At 40.5% G+C, this 24,686-nt stretch overlaps 3 protein-coding genes and 2 long non-coding RNA genes across 5 annotated transcripts in view; 3 read left to right on the top strand and 2 right to left on the bottom strand.

The window, feature by feature from the left end:
* Nucleotides 1–4,988: 4,988 nt before the first annotated feature.
* Nucleotides 4,989–15,359, top strand: dixdc1a (DIX domain containing 1a). The gene is given in 17 exon segments (XM_032509685.1): nt 4,989–5,327; nt 5,440–5,612; nt 8,308–8,465; nt 8,567–8,712; nt 10,276–10,300; nt 10,303–10,367; nt 10,608–10,661; nt 10,747–10,797; nt 11,053–11,157; nt 11,278–11,331; nt 11,424–11,516; nt 13,168–13,245; nt 13,522–13,683; nt 13,816–13,882; nt 14,068–14,176; nt 14,436–14,544; nt 14,776–15,359. Coding segments are annotated over 16 exon segments (1,383 nt in total). The 5' UTR covers nt 4,989–5,327; nt 5,440–5,589; the 3' UTR covers nt 14,860–15,359.
* On the bottom strand, nt 15,076–18,854 carry pih1d2 (PIH1 domain containing 2). The gene is made up of 5 exons (XM_032509684.1): nt 18,381–18,854; nt 16,790–16,916; nt 16,478–16,699; nt 16,066–16,340; nt 15,076–15,914 (listed from the first exon to the last, which is right to left on the bottom strand). Exons 1-5 carry the CDS (start codon nt 18,561–18,563, stop codon nt 15,774–15,776), a joined length of 948 nt encoding a protein of 315 aa, XP_032365575.1. The 5' UTR covers nt 18,564–18,854; the 3' UTR covers nt 15,076–15,773.
* LOC116681857 (uncharacterized) overlaps nt 18,027–24,686 on the top strand; it is an 18,620-nt gene continuing 11,960 nt past the window's right edge. The window contains exons 1-2 of the long non-coding RNA XR_004330137.1: nt 18,027–18,569; nt 19,733–19,872. This is a non-coding gene — a long non-coding RNA (uncharacterized LOC116681857). The remainder of the gene's footprint in view (nt 18,570–19,732; nt 19,873–24,686) is intronic.
* The window catches only part of tmprss5 (transmembrane serine protease 5), a 7,026-nt gene continuing 1,277 nt past the window's right edge, over nt 18,938–24,686 (bottom strand). Inside the window, exons 2-13 of the mRNA XM_032509683.1 lie at nt 24,464–24,602; nt 24,025–24,105; nt 23,036–23,149; nt 22,510–22,645; nt 22,173–22,286; nt 22,022–22,065; nt 21,712–21,874; nt 21,382–21,566; nt 20,283–20,381; nt 20,012–20,154; nt 19,666–19,869; nt 18,938–19,152 (exon numbers count right to left, since the gene is read on the bottom strand). Coding sequence (XP_032365574.1) covers nt 19,702–19,869; nt 20,012–20,154; nt 20,283–20,381; nt 21,382–21,566; nt 21,712–21,874; nt 22,022–22,065; nt 22,173–22,286; nt 22,510–22,645; nt 23,036–23,149; nt 24,025–24,105; nt 24,464–24,602 — 1,386 coding nt within the window. The 3' untranslated portion in view covers nt 18,938–19,152; nt 19,666–19,701. The remainder of the gene's footprint in view (nt 19,153–19,665; nt 19,870–20,011; nt 20,155–20,282; nt 20,382–21,381; nt 21,567–21,711; nt 21,875–22,021; nt 22,066–22,172; nt 22,287–22,509; nt 22,646–23,035; nt 23,150–24,024; nt 24,106–24,463; nt 24,603–24,686) is intronic.
* Nucleotides 20,347–22,416, top strand: LOC116681868 (uncharacterized). Its single transcript, XR_004330148.1, has 2 exons — nt 20,347–20,443; nt 20,479–22,416. It is a non-coding gene; the product is annotated as an uncharacterized LOC116681868 (long non-coding RNA).

Genomic DNA, 24,686 nt, shown 5'->3' with positions numbered 1-24,686 from the left:
TGCTGCTATACGTGAGTGCCATAGAGCTGAGCTTTAGTGGAAAAGGACAAACTGCAGGTGTTTTTTGAAATGTAAAGGGACTGCTGGCGTCATTATCAGGAAACTGTAAAAGATGCTAAAAGAAAACATTTCTTTGATATTATCCTGTCAAACTGTCACAAGCCTCGTGTTTTGTTTAACACTGTTGACTCACTTCTAAATACCCCGCAGACTGCCTGTATGGAGGCGTCCACTGCTATGTGTGAAAACTTCCTTCACTCTTTATTTAAAAAGTCACTTTAATTAGGACTCAAATCTCACCTTCAGTTTATGACCCCTCAATCTCTGTCCCCTGCACTGCTGTTTTTGACCAGTTTCAGCCTGTGACTCTTTCCTTTTTACGGGACATTATTGGTCATTTGAAGCCCTCACGTTCTCCAAAGGATGTGGTCCCTCCTTAACGATTTAAGGAGGTTTTCCCCACTGTAGGACCATCTGTTATTGCAGTCAATCCTCAGGTGTGGTCCCTGAAAATTTTAAACCTGCAGTAGTACAACCCCTGATTTAAAATAAACCTGCACTACATCCTGCAGTCCGTGAAAATGTCAGGCTTATCCCCAAACTTTCCTCTCAAAAATCCTGGAGAAGATTGTGCACAGTTAATTTATGGCCTTTCTGGAAGAACATAACATTCTAGAGGTTTTCCAATGCGGTTTTAAAACCCTGCACAGCCCAAAATCTCACGTTTGAAGCGATGGGTGGGCATCAAGGGCAAAGGACTGGAGTGGTTCAAATCGTACTTGGTTAACCAAACTTTATATGTTAGCCCTGGTGACTGTGTATCCTCCACGGCTCCTCTCTTGTGTGGGGTCCCACAAGGCTCAGTTCCTGGCCCTCTACTTTTCTCTCTCTTTTTACTTCCACTGGGTTCCATACTTGGGCAGCATGGCAGTTCATTCCACTGTTATGCAGATGACAGTCAGATATATGTGCCTTTAAAAAAAAAAAAAAAGATGTATTCTCCGTCAGATTGCTACTTATGTGTCTCGACGACATAAAGGCCTGAATGTTTCTGAACCTTTTAAATTTTAATGATGAAAAGATGGAAGTGATGGTTTTTGATGGCACCACTGGGACCCCCTCCGCCCTGTAGATCTGGGTTCCTGGGTTAAAGTGGACCAGGAGCTTGAGTTTGACAGTCAGATCAAGGCTATTGTCAAATCAAGTTTCTTCCACTTGAGGCAGCTGGCCAAAATAATGCAGATATTGTCAAGATAGCACTTTGAAACAGTAATCCACGCCTTTGTTACCACTAGGCTGGATTACTGCAATGCACGTTATGTGGGGGTAAATGGGTCCTCCATTGCCATCTCCAGATGGTACAGATTGCTGCTGCACGTCTTTTAACTGGCACACGTAAACATGAGCACATTCCCCCCATTTTAGCCTCACTCTGCTGGCTTCCTAGTCAATTTAGAATACATTTTAAAATTCTTTTATTTGCTTTAAAAGCCTTGAATGGTTTTGCCCCGCCCTACCTTGCTGAGCTTATCCGCCCTTACATACTGACACGCTCTCTCAGGCCAGATGATCAGCTGCTCCTGAGTGTGCCTAAAACTAAGCGGAAGCTCAGAGGGGACCGTGCCTTTGCGTTGTCGGCTCCTAAATTATTGAATTATCTGCCTCTGCACGTTAAACAGGCCTCTTCTTTGTCTGGTTTTCAATCACGTCTTAAAACCCACTTCTTCTCTGTGGCCTTTGACACCTAGTAAGATGTCCACTTCATTTACTTAATTTAATCATTAGTTTAATTGCTTTTTATTGCGCAGCTATTATTTTTACTCATGTTATTATGTTATGTTGTATTTTTGTATTTTTCTGTACAGCACTTTGGTCAACTTTGGTTGTTTTAAAGCATTTAACAAATAAAGTTGGATTGGATTGGAGGGATGAGCTCTAAGTGCTTGATAATTTCAGAGCAAAATAGTTAATTTTACTACGGCAACTATTTAATGCAAACATATTTTGGTGACAGAGACTGACAGAGAGATCTTTTACTCTCTTCAGTGTTTACTCCGTACAATAAACCTAAACAGCCACAGAGTTCTTTTCTAAATGGTATTTGACAACATAAATGGATGGGATTGTCTGGGTGAAAATCTAATCAGTCCACGGTGCTTCATGCATGTCTGTTTGAAGGTCATTGAAATAACAAAGATGGATAAATCTTGTTAAATGGAAGGCACGATAATAATTTACAAACATAATCCATGGTGAGCATGCAAACAATCTATTGTATTTTAGCAACTGATTTGATTTACAAATTGGCCAACTGCATGCTGTCCCTGTGGATAATCGGCTTTCTTCTCACCTCCCTGCTCCCCGGTCATGCAATGACTTTCCTGCCATACTTTGAACAGCAAAGTCACACCTCATATATCATCCACGCATAAATAGAATATTGTCCATTGTCTTTTTTTTCCCCCGAATTCCCTAAGTCACATCTTGGTCTGCCCAGTCTTCATCATCTGCCTACCCTGTACCTGAGTTTGTCCTTGCCTTTTTAATATTGGAACGAAAACATTCAAATAGGAATGGGTGCAAAAAGAAATAGTTGGAACTTCATAAAGGCTGCTTCAGGAAAGTTTTTTTTGGGAAAGCTACTCAATTAACCACACTGATAATAACACTCTACCCGTAGCTTATTCCGTCCAATATTCATGCCACTCATTCTTTAGAAACAATACTTAGATTGATTTGTTTTTTCTTTGGTGTCTATCTATTTAATCCCTTCATCAAATCCATGAACGTGCACATTGCGATGATTCACACGCCTGGTGCGACATTTCTGTTTTAGCCCGCACAGAAAATCAGGAGGCAGTATAACCTGTATAGTTACTGATATCCTGATGCAAGGACGTGAAAATTATGTAGCCAATAAGCAATGATTATTGTTGTGATAACGTGTGTCAGGATATGTAATTAACACTCAACAAATCCCTGTAACGTTTTTTCTTTTTTAAAGTTAATACTAGTTTTTAAATGTACTATAGATAGTGAATACCGGAGATAATAGATGTTGTGTTTGACCTACTAAAGCATCAAATATAACGGCATCTCATTCATAATATGTAGCCTACTACATTAAATATATTTTTCAAACAAATGTATTTAGACCATCATCTGCTGATAAACAACCTTTGTGACATTACGTGCGCTTGGGCCACCGGAAAATGGCCTCACGTGATTGGTCCAGACACACGTGATAGCGTGATAAATGTTGTCTTTTACGCTTTTAGAAAGGGAAACATTTTTTGTTTTGTCACTATGTGCCTTTATATGTCCAAAAATAGAAGTAAGTTAAAATGATCTCTCCCTTATTTAGGGTGCGCCAGTTGTAAAAGTGAAACGCCGAGCCTGGTTTCTATTTATGGTACACTATTTGCAGTATTATTTCTCTAACAAAAATGGAATGAGACCCTTGTAGATAGGCTATTCTTCTTCTTCTTAATATAGTGTTGCTTAGTGTAAATTAAAGTTTATAGCAAAACGGCTCTTCATAAAAGAAACTATTCGCGTCCTCTTATTTGTTAAATAAAACTGGTGACCCTAATGTGAGGAGTATTGCCTCTGTTGTTTGATTTTACTACAATGTAAATCTAAGGCTGCCTTAGTCTGGTGGTCTATATTTCCATGGCTCTGTAATACCAGTCTACAGTAAAGTAGCTCCGTAAAGCATGTGTTGATGGTTGTCATACAGAATTTGAGACACAGTCATTTAGTTCTGGGCAAAACTGCAAGCCACCAAATAGAGACCTATTTCATATACTTACTGATGACACCAGCAACATTAGTACTCAACACTTAGCAGCACATGCCCTCTGTTTCTGTTGCCGGCAGCTGAAATTCTAAATATGACACTTTTTGCATATTGGTTTAATCTGATGGCTCTAATGTTTTAGAGCATTCTCTTAATAACTTGTGTTTTGTAGGCTTTTTGTCACAGTTGCCATAAAAATGCTGTTTACTACATACAGTACACAATAATGAGTAATGTGGAAAGAGCTGTAATTGTAAGGCAAGTTTGTGTATACAGCATATTTCAGATACAAAGGGAATTTAAAGTACTTTACTTAAGCATACTAATACAACTAATAAAACTGGAAAGAAGACAATTCATAAATAAGAAAAGAAACAAAAGAAATGTAACATCTTTTACAGGACCTCAGGAAAAGCAGTGGCAAAAATCTTAAGCTTAAGAACAGTGATGGGGCAGATTTCAAGTGTTTTGGAGGTTTATTTCAGATCTCCGGTTTATAAAAACTAAAAGCTGCTCCTGCATGTTTGGTTCTGACCCTGGAGACGGCGAGCGAGCCTGGCCCAGATGTTCTTAGAGGTCCAAGTGGCTCGTAACAGAGTAACAAATCAGAAATGTATTTTGGCCCCAAACCATTCAGTGCTATATAGATTACTATATTTTAAAATCAATGAGTTGATCCATAGGAAGCCAGTTCAAAGCTCTGAGAGTAATGTGATGTCTTACTCTTTTTTTTTTTAGCAGGGTCCTGAATAGGCTGCAGTTGTCTGACTGATTTTTTTTGACAGAGACCCGTAATGACACTGTGACAATGATGAAGTCTACTAAAAACAGGAAAAAATGCAGGCTGATGTGTGATTTCTATAAATACCATTTTAAGTAAACAAGTAACCCCATACTTCCTGTGACTGTGTAACTATATCATTAAGCTCTCACATGTTTTGGCTTGTGTGGTATGCTGTTATGCAAGCCTGGGATTTTTTTCAACAAACCACATAGATTTCTCTTTTTGTCGATCCACGTGGATGTTTCTGATTTTAGCTGCAGTAACATACAGTACACAAAATGCAAAGGGAAAGAAGAAGGAGAAAATCTTCCTCCTCCTTCTCCTCTTCCTTGTGACAGGAGAGATCAGTGAGGAAAGGAGGGAGGACTCACGAGGGAGAGGGGGGAGGGTAAACACACCCAGACAGAGCCATATCTGACATCCTCGCTCACTGAAAGAAGGAAGGACTGATACAAAGCCAGTGCGTCCGAGCAGGAGAGAAAGAGGGGAAGGAGGGAGGGAGGGCAGAGGGAATAAATGCAAAAAGACCGGCAGAGAAAAAAGGGTGAAAAAGATGCACAAAAGCTGCATCAGTTCTCGTCCGCAAGGAACAAAAAACATTGTGTGTTCGTGAATGGGAGCTGGTGAGCTCAAGCACAAGGCGAGTGCAATGAGAAACCAGGCAGACTTTACTCTTTGGTGTTGCTGAGCACCAATCCTCTCTCCCTCTATCTGTCACTCCCTGCCAGCTAGGACTGAGCCTCGGTATGATTTAGGGGAAGGCTTCAGGGCTTTTGATTAGGATTTGGAGCTTTATGTTTTAGGAATATGCTGCTGGAGAGGATTTGAACGTGCTGTCATTTCTGATTGAACACAGTGTGCAAAGTGGAGACGCCTGCTGCTTTCAGGGCTGCTCCCTTCCCTGCTATCTCTGGCTGTGTTTGGGCTATGGTCCTGACTGAGAAGCAGAGCATTGCCCAGATGCGGGGCTTTGACTGAATGGGGGGTTAAGCCTGTAAACACCAGCATGGGAGCCAAACAGATGAAATGGTAAGAGCTGTTTTTTTAATTGTTATTTTAACATGATGTCAATCCAGGATGCTATTTTTGTCTACTGAGTGCATCGGTAGCATAGATATAAATACATCAGGCCTAAATTCAGGAGACTATACATCATCTGAATCATCTTGATCAGCATGTTGGTCTCCGTCTCAGTGTTCACAATGCATTTCACCACACCAATATGACTTTGATACCCCCAACTGTGCAGGTTATTGTTCACAGTGTTTACAGTGCAGTAGGTGTGGGTGTGTCCCCGGCTGTGTGAGCTAAGCTGCTATTGCCTAGCAACCACTGTCTAACTTCCATTACCTGCTTATCCATTTCATGATTCGGATAAACATTATTCTTTTAAAATTATATTAATAATAACATATACAAAATGTTTGTGTACTGTTGAATATGGCTCACTTTTGAACCGTGCACATTTCATAAAATATGTATATTTGCCTCGATTTGGTACAGTATTTACCAGAGACGCCAACCATTGGCTACTGTATTGAAGTGGTCCTTTAAAAATGAACCGGTTAATGTATAGACTTTGCATGCTGATTACAGTTGATGATAGAAATACACAGATACTTAAGTAAAACTTCCAAAACATAATGCAACTACAGTAGAAGGGCATTCAGAGAGTGCAGACCTCCACCAAGGCATGCCCTATGTCACAAAGTTTATGCTACACAAATGTTAATAATTTTACGATAAGATGAAACTTTATTTATCCCAAGGGAAAGTGCTGCAATACATGAAATACCAAATACAATAACCTCGCTTAAGCTTTAGCTTAACCTATATGGTCCAAATATGTATGTAATCTTTTTTTGCAACAGGGGCAAACATCTCAAATTAATTTGTTAGTTTATTGAACAGCTGCACGGTGAGAGAATGTTAGAGGGTATCTTGGTAATGTCATTGTCTGCAATGACAAGATTAGTTCATGGCAGCTGCTTTTAACCCCTTTGCAAAAACACTTAGGGATAATCACAGCAGCATCTGATAAGACCCTCAGTTCGTGGTTTTTGACGTGACCTGGTGCAATTACTCTTTCTGAGACGTCGGAAGGATCAAATCAAACAGTTTTTCAATGTGGCGTATGTTTTATGTAACCAAACTCAAAAACCTAAAATGAAAGTTTATATCTTTATAGGCTTCCCTATGCTAGCAGCAGGAGGGCTATGTCAGTCCGTAGGTTGGGTCTTCATTTAGTTCCAGACTGAAATATCTCAACAACTGTTACATAAATTGCCATGAAATGTGGGACAGACATCCAATCACTTTGGTGATCCTCGGACTTTACTTCTGACGCCACCTTGAGGTCGACATTGTGGTTTTTAGGGTTTTTTGGTTCAAACATTCATGTTTCCCTCTGGGTGAATAAAAATAACTTTGGTGATCCCTTTACTTTCCATCTAGTGCCATAATCAGGTCCAATGTTGAATTCTTTGATTTACGACCAAAAAGCTGCAAAATATTCCCAACAGCCTCAGTTTTACTACGCATTTAGTTGTTAGCATGCTAACAGCTTAAATGTTGAACATTATACCCGCTAAACGCCTTAAATGGTGAACATTATTCCCGCTAAACATCAGCATGTTAGCTTTGGCATTTTAAGCATTTAGCTCAAAGTTGTGCCTAAGTACAGCCTCACAAAGCCTCTAGCATGGCTGGAGACACTTAGTCTTGATTTCAGTTTCTTTGGTGGCTGAGAGACAGAACTTAGGTGCACATTATGGTAAGTAGTCACAGGAACACTTTCACAATTACTCCATACAGAGACAGCGTGAAGTGACGGATAATACAAGTGTAACGGTTTACTGTCTGTTGTGGTATTAGCTCGTGCTGAGTAATGCTATTAGATAAGCAGAAAATCTCATCGGCTACAATCGAAAACTCACTGCATTTGTATGGGAGAAACATGTTTAACTGTGCAAATGCAATCCCTCGGGACATTGTTTGGTTTCTAAACAGTTTTATCCCACAGTTAAGTCCACAGTTTATTTTCCCCCCTCTTAGTTTTTTTTTGGCCTCGGGGGCAGGGTGATGAAGTGATGCCTCTCTATCCCTTCTCTAGCATAGAGTTAAGATCTGTTTCCCCAGAAGCAGTCATGTTTTCCCATGCAGACAGAGGGAGAAAGAAAGAAATCCCATGTTAAAGGACCATGCATAACGCCATAGGTCACAGGTCAGAGTAGCTGTATCCTCTTCCTACAAACACAGCAGAGTGAAGATGACAGCCGGCCTCTACCTGAGGCGGCTCGAGATGCTCTCAGAAAACACAAAACACATTAAGCTGCAAAAACCAACCAGCCACTCAGAAATCCTACTAGCCTTATGTTTTGAAATTATGGCCGCAAACTATGTAAAGAATTTCCTGTGGGAAAAATGACAGAGTTGCATCCATTCCTGCTCCAGGTTTTAATCATATCTCGTGCATTCTCATTCTATTCTCATCACAGACTATTTACTTGTAAAATAGTCTGTCTTATGGGCATTGCGTGTTTAAAAGCAGATATGGTTTAAAATATTTAGCCCAATTGAGATTAATTCACATGTTTATGCTCTTTGGGTAGTTATTAAAGCGTATATTTCCATTTTATGTTTGCTTGGCTTATTTATTACCATTCATTTGGCAGAGATGCAAATACACACACTGATTCCTGCCTGTGCCCGCCATCTGTTTCAGCCTCAGCTCAGCCAGCCCTGCTCACTCCCCGAAAGAGGAGTATGTTATCACCCAGTCCACTGACACCCCGAAAGAAGAAACACTGTATGATCAGTCTGAGGACCAGGGGGAACTTCAGGATGACAAATCTGAGCTGACAGAGAAGAAATCTGTCATAGGTTGGTTGGCTGCACATCAACTCTTTTAGAGCAAGATGCAATGCAATGAATCCCTAAAAAGCTCCCTTGCCTCATCTCCTCTGTACTTCTCTTCCTTTCAGAAGATGTGTCTCTGTGTGGATTGTGTCCCTCCCTCGGGCACGATGTGCAGGAAGAAGAGAAGTCCTGGGAAGAGCAGCTGGACGCCCACCAAGAGCAGCTGGAGAAGGAGATGCAGGATGCCAGGAGGATGGTGTTCCGCCTACAGGTAAGTCCTGGGGATGACACACTTTAAAAACAAACTACTGCACCTGCACATTGACAGAAGGCGCACAGACTGCAAATGCACCAGATAAAGGGAACAGCTCAAATATAGCACACGTTTTAGCCTGGTTCCAGACTGATGAAACATTTTGATGTTTTTCAGTGCTTCAAATATGTATATCAATTTGAAAGAATATTAATAAAATAATAAAAATTCAGTCAAATAATGAAGAAACAAATCAACACCTGATTTGCTTTCAACTCTATCACTCTGTTGAAACACTTGGCTGAGAAAGGACACGCTGGGGGTGAAAGTAGAGAATGTTATGATTGCCACAGACTCTAATGCACCCACCTATAATAATGCCTTCTTTTTTATCCCACCGCGTGTCCATGTTTCCCACTGGTGCACCAAGAAAGCTTGGCCACAAAATTACCAAAATTCTATTTGGCACACTCCCAACGCACTTGGATGTTGGCGCGCCGGTTAATAGAGTTACCATACCACAACACCTGAAAGTTGGTGGACAAATAGTCCCATTGTCCGCCCTTTTTCCGACCCAGTGTCTAGTACTTCAACGCAATGGACAAATATAATCAGATATCACTGGTTACATCTACAGACAATTCAAATGGGATTTATGGAACAGCGGGACACAATATGACTGATCATCACTGCAAGCATAATAAACGGCAAGAAGCAGTGTCGGTGGTGTGATGAGACTGATTCTATCTTGCAAAGTGAAGCAATGTGGTTCCTTGACAAAAACAAATACAATTCCTCTGAGTTTCCTTTTTTGCACATTTATGACTTTATGGTCTCAGAGAATATCTGAGTTTTTTTCTCTTGAATATATAACTTTAATCTTGAAAATTCTGAGTTTTGTTTTTCTAGAATAATGCCCTTCTCTCCTGGCTCTGTAATAAACAGTATATTTTTTTCATACAATGGCCATAATACACCACTGTAACATATAAATTAGAAAATAGTATTTATATATTGAAAAAAGTTCATTGCTATTTTATTAAGCTTATAAATATTGCTTAATCCTTAAATATATATTCTTTTTGTGTATGCACTGAAGCTGTGCACTGTATATGTGAGTTAGAGCATTCAGGTGAGAGGATGAAGTCTGTCTGTACTACTGCAGGCTTTTCAAAATTATTTCAATTTGATACAGTTCAATTTAGTTCAATTCAGTTATTAGCAGAAATGAGAACCCTGTTGTGCACCATTTATAAATACCCAAACGGCTGTATTTACAAATAAGAAATAAATCAGGCTTCTCTGCCAGGGCTATGTCGTTATGCTCGCAGGGCCCTTTACTGTGTGTGTGTGTGTTTTTGTGTGTGTGTGTGTGGTGTGTGTGTGTGTGTGTGGTGTGTGTGTGTGTGTGGTGTGTGTGTGGTTGTCGGGGTGTGTGGGTGTGTGTGTGGTGTGGTGGTGTGTGGGGTGGTGTGTGTGTGTGTGTGTTTTGGGGGTGTGTGGTGTGTGTGTGTGTGTGTGTTGGTGTGGGGTGTGTGTGTGTGTGTGTTTGTGTGTGTGTGTGGGGTGTTGGTGTCCCAGGGGTTGCTGCTCCATGGCTGTCTCCCCAGGAGGACAGGATGGTCTGTGAGTTCGGAGATAACCGCGTGGCTAACGCGAACAGCAGCTGGACGGTGCCTTCTCTCTGCTAAATCGAGAAACCGCACTTGCTCGTACTTTGTGTGGGGGTGTCAGTGTCAGTCCTGATTGTGATGATGTTTGCAGCCATCGCTCCTCTCGAGAGGGGCTACTGTAGAGCACAATTGAATCTCTCTGATCTGCTAGCACGCTGTGAAACAGGCCCACTGCCTCCTCATACGTTCTGACACTTTTCCATTCTCTAATTACGCTGCTCATACCCTCTCCCTTTGAAGGTTCTAATCCGCAGTCGTCTGGACCAAAGCATGGAGGAAGCCCTTGATCTTAAGGTACAGTTAGTAAATGTAATTAGGTTTAATGTACAAGCAAAGAAATTCTTTCTCTTATGCCTGTGTTCATTTCTGTGGCTCTTAGAGGGAACTCCTGAGAAACAAACAGGAGGCACGCCACCTTCAGGCCATCAGGGTAACCCTCTTACTCAAACTTTGAATTATTGAATTAAAACAGATTAAAGCATATAATTCCATTTATTCCAATTTTAGGGTGTTCCAAATTGATTCTGCAGTTTCTATCACACACAATATGTTTTTTTTTTATTTCTTTATGAAGATAATACATTTTGGAGGATGGTGTATGCTGTCGATGAGGCAGGTGGAGGAAGAGTATCTGTATTCAGGTCTTCTCTGGACTTTACTTTAATCTCCCTGTCTTTCTCATTAGGATGCTCTGCAGCAGCGCCTGGCAGTGCAGGAGGATGCGGTGCTGCAGCTAAAACAGGAACTACTGAGGTGCAACATGGCCAAAGATCAGCTGGAAGGGGAAAATGTGAGACAAGTGATGATTTCAGTTTGACACGATAAAATATTTGACTTGCTTGACCCGTGGATGCAGGTGCATACGAGAGAAATATAACACTCATAAATCATGCCGTATATCTGTTTGCAGGCAGAGTTTAGTCGCAAGTTGAGTGAACGGAACAAATTACTTAGTGAATATGAGGTATTGTCTTTTATTATTTACACTTCAATGAATTCTTTTGATACACACATGCGAATGCGGACTCATGCCTTCCGTGTTTCTTGTCACAATAGCAGCAGCTCGGGAGGAAGGAAAGAATACTGCAGCAGCAGCAGCAAAAGCTTGATGAAGCTCAACATAAAGCACATGAAGTCGGCCTTGGACGGGTAAAATAATCACAAATAATAATGTATATATAATAATCTATACTTTTATTAATCCCGCAAGGGGAAATTACAATTTACTCTCTGTTGTTATCACACACAGGCCTGAATTACACACACATGCTCAATACCTGTACATGCACTAATGGAGAGATCTCAGAGTGGGGGGGGGTCTCTCCCGAGCAGTTGGGGGTTCGGTGCCTTGCTCAAGAGCACCTTGGCAGTGCCCAGCTACCAGTCCACCACCATACTTTGGTCCATATGTGGACTTGAACCAGCGACCCTCTGGTTCCTAACCTTTCAAGTGTTTCAACAAAATATATTTGGATGTAAAGTACATTTATAATAAAAATTACTATTTATGTATAGAGAATTTTTCAAATCCCAGTGCAGCAAATCAAAATCAACAAATTCTAAAATCAAATATTTAAAATTGAAATCAGGTAACAAAAGGCATTAACTGTATCAGAATAAGCAAGTAAAACCAATTCCACTCATATTAATAAATACAAGTCCAAAAAATCAAGTCCAAAAGCTCTACAATAAAAGCACATTTTACTTAGAGATTAAATGGGTGAGGCAAGCTTTTTCTGTGTTTTTGTTGTAATCGAAAAAAATCCCAAGAAAATCATAACCAACAACCAATTCTATCCCAAAAACCCTACCCTCTCTGTGGAATTCAGCCCCATTCCTTTTGGTTCCTAACCTGGAAATCCAGACCCAAATCCGAAAGTCGTCCACCTTGAGGTGCGGCACCAAGCATGCATTTGAGTCTCACTGCACGCAGTTGGACAACATTACGACCAATCACAACTACACATGGGGTGACGTATCCAGAGCGCCACACCCTTAGCTACCAGCGGAGCTAACGAGTAGATTAAACTATTGTCATCTGTTCAGCTCGCCTCTGGCCCCGCCTATATCAGATACACCGATGTGATTGGTGCAGCTCGCCTCTGGGCTGTCTAAATCAGATACACTGATGTGATTGGTGCAGCTTGCCTCTGGCCCCACCTATATCAGATACACTGATGTGATTGGTGCAGCTTGCCTCTGGCCCGCCTATATCAGATCCACTGATGTGATTGGTGCAGCTTGCCTCTGGCCCGCCTATATCAGATCCACTGATGTGATTGGTGCAGCTTGCCTCTGGCCCGCCTATATCAGATCCACTGATGTGATTGGTGCAGCTTGCCTCTGGCCCGCCTATATCAGATACACTGATGTGATTGGTGCAGCTCGGCTCCAAGGGTATAGTTAATGAGCAGAATCACTTGATGCCAGAGTAACTCGCTAAGCAAATTCAAATTTTGCTCTCGCAAGAACTCTGGATTTCCAGGGTAGTTGGGTCCTACTGACTATATAAATCTGTAAATTTGACACCTTAAAATCAGTAATGTCTCATAACAGCTGGGCACTGTCGTTTTTAGCAAATGTTACTCAGTGCAAGTCAGTGGAACAGTGACTCATTGATGTGTTTTAAATAGTTTTTGTTACAGCAATGGGGTCTTTAAGCACAGATAAATAAGGTATATCAGGCTTTGGCTACACTGGTTGGATTTTGTTCTACTCATGGCATTTGTTCATAATTATAGAAAAACACCAGCCTCATCCACCTTATTTATGTATCTAAATGGTTTGTTCATTTTTGCAGTCATTCAGGATTGAAAGCGGTGGGTACAATAACTCAGTGGCTTTGACATCTCCTGCAGTATTCCAGCACACTGCACCTGTACGTACCCTTTTTATTTCAGTAATACTGTCAATTGCTCTTTACTGTGTCTACGGTGATTATTATTATTATTATTATTATTATTATATGGAAGCTCATTTCTGGTAAAGGTGAAGATTTGCAAGACAAAAATGAAACAACACACAGTAAGTCACAATTATTAGCTTTTTTGTGCTTCTTTCTTGGTGGAAATGAGCTTTCATACTTAGCCTTAACATGAAAAACATAACACCATTTATAGAAATTGTTTGATTATCAATGAGCTGTTTGTCACAGGGAGAAGAGCTGCAGCTGGTCAGGGAGGCGCTGCGTAGTTTGAGGGACAGCTTTTCTGGCCATGACCCCCAACATCACACCTTGGACACCCTGGAGCAGGGCATGTCCAGTCTCATGGACCGACTACACACTTTGGACAGCCAGCGCAGACAGGACAGAGGGGTACACACCCACACACACACACACCATTTCAGAGTATATCTTAAAAAGGAGCAACACATCTGTAACTTGATGAGTGAGTCAACAACAAATGACATCCAAATGTTTACCATGAGCAATTGGTTCTTTTTCTAGGAGGAATTTAAATCACCGGGACGCAGAGCTAACTCGACAGACCGTGACTCCTGGCCGCAGAGCTCAAGTGAGGCAAACAAAATCCTTGTTTGTTTAGGATTTGTCATCCCCTGCAACATCTCAACTCTGGCTGTTAAATCAAATTGTGTCGTTCAATTTCACTGCTATGTATTATCGGCTGTTAGGCCAGAGCCATTTCAGACTCTGTCTATGGATAACAGTATTTGTTGTTTTTTTTGTGATTATTTCCAGAAATAGCGCACTCACACAGCAGCCCCGGACTGGACACCACCGTCTCCACTAAAGTGCTCTACTTCACTGATCGCTCGCTCACACCGTTTCTGATTAACATACCAAAAAGGTGAAAAAAAAAACACACTTTATAGTGGGTTTATATAAGTGTTATTGTTTGTTGCCTCACTGTAGCAAACATGCATTTTTAGCAAATGGCTGTTTGGATTAGGGCTGCACGCTAAAAACAAATAGCTTGATTCAGACATGAACTGAGCTGCATATAGATGCTTCAGTATTTGTGCTGGTTAAATGTTTATCCTAGAAAAGTGTAATGTCTATGTGGGTGTTTGTGTGCACAGATCATGACTGAGAGTGTGCTCTTACAGGCTGGGTGAGGTGACACTGCGAGACTTCAAGGCCGCTGTGGACAGACAAGGGAGTTTCAGATACCACTTCAAGGCCCTCGATCCAGAGTTTGGCACAGTGAAAGAGGAGGTAGGTGGGGGAGTAAAATGATATCCCTTACTTCTTTTTACACCAGCTTCAGCAGGCAAATATAAAATGGCAGTTATGGAGTAAGATTTGCTAATAATAGCTGTGGCTGCGCTATACTTCATAACACTGCAGGAGGACTGACTAGTCATTTTCACTTTCTCTCGAGACCTTTTGTACGTCATAGACGTGAGTGGTTCTTAGATATGTAAATGCTGGATGTTGGCTGTTCAGGTATTCCAGGATGGAGCAGTCGTGCCTGGCTGGGAAGGGAAGATTGTAGCGTGGGTGGAGGAGGACCACGGAGAGAGGAGGTAGAGCTCAAAGTCCCAATATCACCACTACAAACCTCAGTTGTCCCCACTGGACCATGAATTCACTGAAAATACTTGTGATGCCATAATAGAGAAGTTATAATACAGTTAACTGGGACCAATGGGTATAACACCATTTCGATACAAAACCATGTTTTCAAAGTGAATGTTTCATATAAAGAATTTGACTTGTCATTTGGGTACCACTTTTGTTAAAGGAATGGATATTATACATTGTTTGCAGCTCATAAATTAATGAATATGTGAGACTAGCAGTTAATGGTCAGTATTATGATACTTGAAATATGAAATATGAAAGCAAGTTAATGTGATTTCCAATAAATAAAACATAATAAGCTGTGCTCTAAAAAGCTGTAATCAGTGCATAGTATGCAAACCTTAAAATAAATGTTTACTGACATTGTTCACATGTTCCAGATTGCCAAATACATGTTGTTGTTCTGCATCAATTTTAATGTTTTAATAAATATGAATTATTGCATGGATCATTTTGTTGTGAATTATTCCCCCGGAGTATAGTAATGACACTGTACACCAGCTCCTACCCATTATACACCTATCCTCACACACCCACACATTAATAAACAAAACCCACAGATTGTTATTAAAGTTAATTAATTTTTTTGGGGGGGTAAGAATTATATTTGCTGCTGCAGATCAACCCACACAGCACAAAGGGACAGTGAAATATTTGCTTCAGTAAAAACATCATTTTGGATTTGGGAGCAGATCAGTTTACAGGGGAGCTGTTGTTTGTTTGTTTGCAGGGCATGTCCAGTCACATGGACTGACTACACACTTTGGACAGCCAGTGCAGACAGGACAGAGGGTTTGTCACACACACACACACACACACACACACACACACCATTTCAGAGTATATCTTAAATCAAATGGTCAGAAAACATCCACATCCACTCTCAAAGTAAGTATTCGTTTCTTCTTGTTGAAAATTGCAGATGCAGTGTCTTCAATCACAGTTTTGGAGAATTCTAAAAGCAAATAGTAGACATCCTCCACTTCCAGTAAGACGTCGTCCTGTGGAGAAGAAATGTATTCAGCACACTGTTTGACTCACAAATGTGGAAAGTGGTAGTATGTATTTTTATGACATCCAACTATGCACTGATACACATTGGATTGTAAAATGGTCGATTATAACTGTTCAAGGGAGTGTGTAACCACTAACCTTGGAGATTCTCAGCTGGCACTCTGACATGGAGCAAACCTTTGGCAGCTCCACTGTCAGCTCCATGCTGCGAGCAACTCCTTCGTTATCAGTTTTCACCTCGAGTTTGTACTCTGGCTTCTGAGGCTGCACAGATTTACTGGAGATGACCTGGATCAAATCCTTCTTTTTGTTCTCTGCACTTCTGCAGATAATTTGTGCTGCTGGGTCCTTGTGTTGTTTCTCTGAGCGTAGAGAGGAGATCTGCTGCAGAAGATCAGCTGGGGTCTGACTGGCTGTTAGAAGGAACACGATGGATTATTAGAAACTATAGTAAAAGGTGAAAGATGATACACTTGCAGCCGCAAAAGAAAATAGCTCTGGCATAAAAAGCTTGTAGCAGCTTATTGGGGTATAGGACTAATTGCTCTACCTGTGTTTGGTTGTCTGGACGGGTGCCGAAACCCAAGCCGGCGGTGCAAGTCATCTGGGCTACTTTTTGGGCTGCAGCTGACGACCGTGTACTGCTGAATTAACCTCATCCCATACTGCTGCCGGGCAAAACTCAGGGCCAGTATATACAATTCTGTTTTGTTTTTCTTACTTTCCTGTAGCACTTCAGGGTTAAATGCTACGTCCAACACCGTGTACCCACCTGCAAAGGAAAAACACAATTTATTGTTTTTCTTGTTTACATCATGTAACAGTTCTGTAGCCTGTGATGCAGCACAGCTTTGTATTTTACCTTGACCTTCATTTGTGTCTGTTTCCAGTTTTCCTGCACACAGAGGTAAAGGCACGCTGGGATCCTGAGGTGCAGGCACACGTTTCCAGCTGCATATGTTGATATACAGTGACCCTTTCTTGGGCTCCTGTAGAGGACACGGATGTACCGTTTGTCAAAACACACTCTTTCTTTAAACTTTAAATGCACACGTGTGGCCGGTAGAGGTGAAATGATTAGTAAATTAAATGATCCACAATTTTGAGCAGAAATGGAAAATAATTACTGGTTTCAAGTGAATATGTTTTGGTTTTCTTACTCCTCTGTGGTAATACATTGAATATTTTTGGGTGTTATACTTGGCTGGACAGAACAAGACATGTGAAGATGTTACAATAGGCTTTAAATTAGCAATATTTTGTTTTTATTTTAATTTAATTTTAATTTTTTTTCAAAAGGCTTCATAGTTTAACACATTAGAATTTTTAAATGGTATAGTTCATAGATTAGATTCTAATCTAATACATCTGTAGCTGTAGCTAGCTGTATACATTGTAGCTACAACTCCTAGAATGTGCAATATGTTTCATACTAATGCATTTCTCTTGTGTTGTTCTTAAAAAAAGAGCCTAAGCTTGTGTGTGCCCCCATATATTGACTGAAAAAAGACTCTTTAATAGTTTTTAATAGTACTTAAATCAACCTGTTAGACCTTTGTCACAGTGGACATATTCACTAAGCCTAATAAAAAATTATAACTTACCGGTAGTAATAATGCATTCCATCAGGTGCTCAATGTTAAACCAAATTATGTAGCTAGCTAGCTAACTTATCAGATTTTTTTATTGACGGTGCCATAACGTTAATTGTATTTTTAAGGAGCAAACGTTTTTAGAATTTGTGACACTTCCCAAATACAATAAAAGAATATTTTTATCTGCTTTTGAAGTAATTTTAAAAACGTTTTCAGTACAACGTGTAAATGTGCTGTATTCATATAGCGCTTTTCTAATTTTAATGACTTTTAATGAAGGTGCTTTTACATGATACGCTTTTACATGATACATTCACACACATTCATGGTGCTCATCAGATAAACACTCACATTCACAATACCAGTATCCAGGGGCAACTCGGTGTTCAGTGTTCAAGGACACACTTTGACGTGGGACTGCAGGGCCAGGGATCGAACCACCAACCTTGCGATTGCCAGGCAACCACTCTACCACTGAGCCACAGCCGCCTAATGACATGTTTAACCCTTGTTTTGTCTTTCCTATAACATTTGTTGTCCCTATCTCAATGTCTTGTTTTTTTAAAACATTTTTATCGTCCCCCCCCCCCATGTCTTAGTCCAATTTTTTGACGTGACGTGTTGTCACTTTTTCGACATTTAAGCCGGTTTTTCCAAAGTTTTTTGCTTGCTTCCAGTGTTTTTTTTCGTAGTTTTTGTCACTTTTTCCAATATTTTGTATGCTTCCCCCCAATGTTGTGTCGCCTTGTTCAACATTTTCAACCTCCCATATTTCTGATATAAAATAAACTTGGAAACGGGTCAAATTTGACCCCAGGACAACCTGTGGGTTATGCTGCTGCCACCGACGTCACTCACCACTATTTCGGTGCGCAAACAAGAGTCGAGTTCAGGCGGAGCACTGAATCCAGCTCCTTCCTTCATCTGTTTCTCAATCAACTTGCGGTAGGCCGTGGGGTCATTTTGAGAAAGATCGTCCAGGATGGACCAAAACTGGTTGACTTGCTGTAAAACATCCGCTTTACTGCCAGTGGAGGACATATTACGGTGACTGTCTTATTTTGGAGTTAACGTTAACGCTAACTAGCCACTGACGTTAGTTATGCTAGCTAGCGTTAGCTGTCTGAAAAGAAAACACGAAGTTAACTAGAAACGCTAATGTTAGAAAACCAGCTTGTCTACAGTATTACAAATTAGTTGTGCTATTGAAAGAGGCTCTAAATACGGCTAGAACATAAATATAACAAACTAACGTAGTTCATTTCTGTCAAAGTAACAGCTAACGTAAAACAAATCAACGCTCGCTTAGCTAATGTTGTCAGTTGCTATGGAAACCAGATGAGAAGACTCGTTACACGGAAGCCATCTGGCGGTTAAATGCAGAGCTGCAGCTCAATAATCACACCGGGCACAGTTTTAGAAGTCATAATTTATGTTCAATACATGAAAAATATAACGTAGAAATGCATTTTGATGTCTCCAGTCAGTCATGTGTGTACATTATATAACGGACGTTTAAAGTAAAAATATCAAATATGATTTTCAAATGCCTGAAACAGTAATATCAGTAACTTAGCATCCTCAATAACTTCCTCTGCTTGTTGTGCATCATGAGCCCTCGTCAGTAATTCTGCAAAGAGAAACAGTCCTTATTAGCAGGCAGTGTAAACACTGTACTTACATTCTATTGTATTCTACAGTTTCCTTGCAATCCCTTCCTGTTGCTGATAATATGAATATCATGATAATGGCTGTGTAAGAAATTGACCAGGACTCTGATATTTCTGCAGTGAAGTAGCAATGTAAAAATACTCCATTATAATTACAAATCCAGCATTCAAAAAGTTAAATGAATTCATCAGCAAAATCAACCTGGAGGTGATTGTCTTTATTATTACTGTGCAGTCAGCACTTTAATGTTAGACGAGGCAAAGCTGATTTGAAGTACTTCACATACTGGGTTGAGTACTCTAGCCTACTGCATCATATTTCATAAGAAGATCATATTTTTGTGGCTAGTATCTTCATCTTCAGAGTGTAATGGAGTAATGGATTTTTTTTTAACAATAGTTTCCTTCTGAAGTGTTCTGTAGTAGAAGTATAAAGTAGCTTAAAATGGAAATATTCAAATAAAGCACTGTACCTCTGTACTGTACGAATACTTTGTACCACAGAATTTCTAAGAAAACTCTGTTTCAATCATGTCGTAGATCCATCCCAAGAATTCAGCCACTTTGGTGTAAACTCCAGGATGGTTGGGCTCAGCACAGCCTGTCCCCCAGCTGACGACCCCCACCAGCCTCCACACATTTTCATCCTGGCAAACCAAAGGACCCCCACTGTCCCCCTGGTGAGATAGACACAAACACTGTTCAATATAGACTCAGCCAGCCTTCTTTTTCCCAGTGTTTCACCATAAACAAATCACACAAGAGAGGATGAATCTTTAAAACGCCTCCGCAAGATAGTGTTCAGAAGTCAGATCTGACCTGACAGGCATCCACTTTTCCCTCTGTGTATCCGGCACAAAGCATCCGTGGCGTGATCTCTCCATTGTACATGCAGGAGCTGTTACACTTCTTTGTGCTTATTATGGGAACTGGCGCCTCTTTCAGGGTGTCAGGTGAGTGCACTGAGCAAGAAAAAACACATTTAATGCTGCTCTGTGAATACATTTGGCACACTGTCATCATGTGTGAATTAGACCTGCAGTAGATGTAAATTAGTTTGAGAGCAGTACAGCAGGGTACAGGGTCTTACCACCATCAGCCTGTGTGTATCCCCATCCAGAGATCCAGCACTGTGTACCTCCTGGGAGATCATAGTCGTACTGAGGCAAGCAGACGGGCCTAATTGTATCTAGTTAAAGGGGAAATGTACATACAAATTCTGACAGGTTGGAACATGATAACTTGGTTAAAGTTCAATTATTCCCATCATATCATTTATTTATTAGTATTAAGCCTTTTCGTCCACGCTGTTTGAGAAACGTACACATAGATCATGTTTTCATCCTGTCGTGGTTTTGTCTTGTAATGGGCTTCCTCAAGTTTACCTTGTACTGTGAATGTGTTCACTCAAAAATGTGTTTTGTTCATTGTTACTTCACTTGGTTGTCCAGATTGATGAATGTGCATAGTTTGACACTAGAAGGCTGTTTTCACATTTATCTGCTGAGGTGGAAATGTTTCTCTGTGCTCACCTTAAAACTCGGTTTAAAACAAGCAGGATTTTATGACACGGAAGCCGATCCGTGGTCCAATATGCAATTTACAGAAATGGGATGTGAAAAGTTGAAACCGCCAGTGCACATCGACTTTTAGTCAAGTAGAGGACATCTTGCGTGCAGTAGTTAAACGTTTTGAAATGAAAAAATATAGTAATGGTATTCATGGATACTTCACTGACTGATTCTTTTCACTGAGTGACAAAGCATAAATACAATTTAGAAAGGTTTTTAAAAAAGGTAATACGATTTTCTTGACACAAATTATTACTGGATTTTTATTCTATATGTCTTAAAACATGGGGGGGGATCTTTAAACTTCGTTGAAGTTGTATGCCCACATTTGAAATATTGTGGTTACAGAGAGGAATGTACTGTTGTGGTGCAACATATGTATCCGGTTGATTACAAGTGTATATCATTATTCATTATGGTGACAGACGTTAGACCATAGCTTGTTCTTCCTCTAAAAAAAATTGGGAAGATACCATTTTTGTGGGGGTCTGATGGAGGCTTGTTTTCTGAAAACATAAAACAGTGAACTGAGACCATAGTATTGGCATTTTGTTGTGTTTTTTTAAGTGCTACCTTCTCTGTTGTGTGAAAAGCTTGCAAAGAGCCTCCCAGACTAACCTGAGAAATTCAGCGGCGTCCGCAGTTTCATCAGGGCTATATCACTGTCGTGGCTCCTGTGGTTATAGTTCTTGTTGTAAATGATCTTCTCCACAGCGTAACCTGTGTGCTGAGCCATTTTAGCCGAGGTGCGGGTGACAATACCGGCGTAGACCACCCAGCTGGATACCTGAGGTTGCCTGTAGCTGACATTTGAGGGGGAAAAAAAAGAGGAGGCAGATACTGATAAGAGAGAATATGTCAGGTTTGGTGCAGCTGTTAATGTCGGATTATTCTCCTTTGATTTTGTCGTCCCGGACCTTTTAGTGTTGGTAAGGTCAGCTGTCTTACTTGTGAACACAATGCGCAGCTGTGACTACCCATTGACTGGTGATGATAGAGCCTCCGCAGGTGTGACGGTTGCTGTAGTAGAGGCTGACCTGCCAAGGCCACCTGCCCGGCGTGGCCTCGACCCCCCCGATTATCCTGGGCAGCTTCGCTCGTGTCCCACACTCTACACAGAGATCCATTCATCAAAAAAGTGGTGGACTGCTGCATCATTCACTCTGTCTCTAGCTTTTTTTGTGAAGTATTATAAAGAAACTAAAGGGCATGGTGTTAAATGCAAAGTCAAACAAAAAGTGAAGTTTAATTTGCTCACCAAAACATTGCAAAGCGATAACCTTCCCTGTGATACAGTTCCCCCTAAATGAAAATAAATTGTGTAATTAATGATGAATAATTAATGTGTTTGTAGACACAATTTTCTCTGCATCATTACGAGAAGGATGTCCTCGGATATATGGCCTTACCTGAATTGCCACATATTTTCCAGATTGCTCTTGTGTTCTGAGGTAATTTGTATAAAGCCTTCAGTATGGTTTGGCCCAATATCAGTTAGTTTCACTCCTTTATGCTTGGTCAGTCTGGTAAGAGAACATATGCAAAATAGGTGGGAGTAAGTGTTAAGATAATTCAGACTCATAACATGTTAAGCAAGAATGCAAATAAAGTATTAGAAAATCACAAATAAGAAAAGCTTTCAACCTTAGCAAAGCAGGCTAAGACAAAACTAAGTAAGTGAGTGGGCGCTCCAGTTTCAATCAGTGTCTAGAGCTGAGGTGGTGTTATCCTGTCAGGAGTGCAAACCTCAGATAACCAAGCTGTCTGCAGACCAGCGTTCCCAGTGAAGAGTTCCACCTCTCATAGCACACCGGTAGCCAGGTGGGCAGCTTCCCCAGCTGGATCTCCAGGAGGGAGTTGTCTGGGCTGATCCTGTAAAACACTGAACCTGATTGATTGAAAATCTCTCCAGAGACAAGCTCTCAGTCAACAGTAATGAAAAGAGCATCTTCTGTAAGAGGGAAATGATTAGGAAAAACACAAGCATCTATGCCAATATAATCAATACAAACAGATCATTGTGTGTGGTGTTGTCCTGTCACTCAATGGGCATCTCTCAAGAGTGAACAAAAGGCATCAAGAAGCAGCTTTGGAATGCTAATTTTTGCTACTGTTCAACTAAAAACCACCAAGGTGAACCATAACCCAGTAGGATGAGTTGCATAACAATAAGCAACCACCCAATCCTGCACTGTTTGTTAATTCATAAATCAAACAAGTGAAACGAATGCCTGCTTTCCGACAAATGTTAAAAAAAGGACGAAACACAGACCTTTTCTGGGGTCAGAGATAGAAATGTCTTCTGTCACATTGCAGAAAGGCGTCTCCTTTGTGTCCCCAAGTCCCACTGGACTTTGGGAAACGGAAGGCCTCAGCAGAAGTTTAACTGTATGTAGATAAAGATGATAAAGCCTTTTAATCAGCCATGTGTTTATTTCTACTAAATGTTACCAGACCTTCTGAAGTACCCAGAAACAGTCTGTCTAGAGCAAAAAGAAACATTTTACATGGCAAAAAGGATGTCATGAAAGATTTTCATATCTAGGAGTTCTGCTGAATAGAAAAAACATCTCACTAAAACAATTCTCAATATCAAATTATGTTATAGGAGAATGTGCTGCTTTCCATTGTTGTAAATGAAGATATATTATATATCTTTTCTGTTTTGGACTGTTGATCGGGTAAACAAGCGATCAAAAATGGCAATAATTGTTAGTTGCAGCTAGAACCGGGCAATATATCGCTATTATGTCAATATCAAGATATGAGACTAGATATCATCTTAGATTTTGGATATCGTAATATGGCATAAGTGTTGTCTTTTCCTGGTTTTAAAGGCTGAATTACAGTAAAGTGATGTCATTTTCTGAACTTACCAGACTGTTCTATCATTGCCTTTACCAACTTAGTCATCATATCCACATTACTGATGATTATTTATCAAAAAATCACATTGTGTAAATATTTTGTGAAAGCACCAATAGTGAACACTACAATATTGTTATTGTATTTGGTCAAAAATATTGTGATATTGGATTTTCTCCATATCGCCCAGCCCCAGTTGCAGCCCTATATTACATTTTTTTAACTTTTCAAATGCTGATTATATTGCCGTCAAAAAATCCAGTATCTGTCAGGCTCGGCAATGACCTAAAAATATACAGAAGCTTGAGTAGATGAAGCGAGACAGGTTGCATGTCTCAACAGCTCCTGGTTACAGTTAAGCTAATTTACTGATTCTATTTCAACGCAATGACTCACCTAGAAACCAGACACCTACAGCTAAGCCTCCCAGGAGTCCAACTGCACACACCACTGCCAGTAGCCTCACCAGCCTGTGAGCTAAAGCAACAATTAAGACTGGAGTTAATGCGCCCTGATCCCAGATATGAGCTGAGAAGAATAATTAAATGTCAACTGTTGCATATATAGTACCGAGGCAGACAGTATTAAGCTACGTTCTGTACATGCACAACATAATGGAAATCTATTCTGTGACATTTTTATATAAAAAAAGCACTGCTTTGCTTATTACTAAACTGTAGGTGGTTTGATTCAGGGCAAAGTCTTAATTTGGCTTGTTCTTTATATTTAGGGTAGCGTCTTTTAACCACTCTTGTTGTTTTCTGCACTGGTGACGCAGGATTGCTCATGTAGTCTGATGCCCAGCGGATGGTGGTGGTGCACCACTGGAGCTTACCGTGAGTCGTAGAGTGAATCCCTTTTAACCAACCCTGCACTCCCTTGGTCCCCGCAACTTCTGCTGTTTTATCTGAATGAAAAGAGTGACTGACAGCTGCCGGGTTCTCAATCACTGATAATGTGTCTCCATCAGGACTCTATAAGAAGTAGAGTTAGCACGTCAGACCTCGTTTACAGCTTGTTTCTGTTTGTTAGAATTTTGGCAAGTTTGCTTATTTGCA

This window comes from Etheostoma spectabile, chromosome 3 (genome assembly GCF_008692095.1).
Source record: "Etheostoma spectabile isolate EspeVRDwgs_2016 chromosome 3, UIUC_Espe_1.0, whole genome shotgun sequence".
Classification (NCBI taxonomy): Eukaryota; Metazoa; Chordata; class Actinopteri; order Perciformes; family Percidae; genus Etheostoma; species Etheostoma spectabile.
This window is presented reverse-complemented; position numbering and strand designations above follow the sequence as displayed.

What these genes read in the sequence shown, in the direction of transcription:
- pih1d2 (XM_032509684.1), bottom strand. Translation starts at nt 18,563, where the DNA reads ATGTCCTCCACTGGCAGTAAAGCGGATGTTTTACAGCAAGTCAACCAG. An exon ending in GTTTGCGCACCGAAATAGTG is followed by an intron (nt 16,917 to 18,380) that starts GTGAGTGACGTC and finishes TGTCCTCTACAG; the next exon opens with GAGCCCAAGAAAGGGTCACT. An exon ending in GCCAGCTGAGAATCTCCAAG is followed by an intron (nt 15,915 to 16,065) that starts GTTAGTGGTTAC and finishes TCTTCTCCACAG; the next exon opens with GACGACGTCTTACTGGAAGT.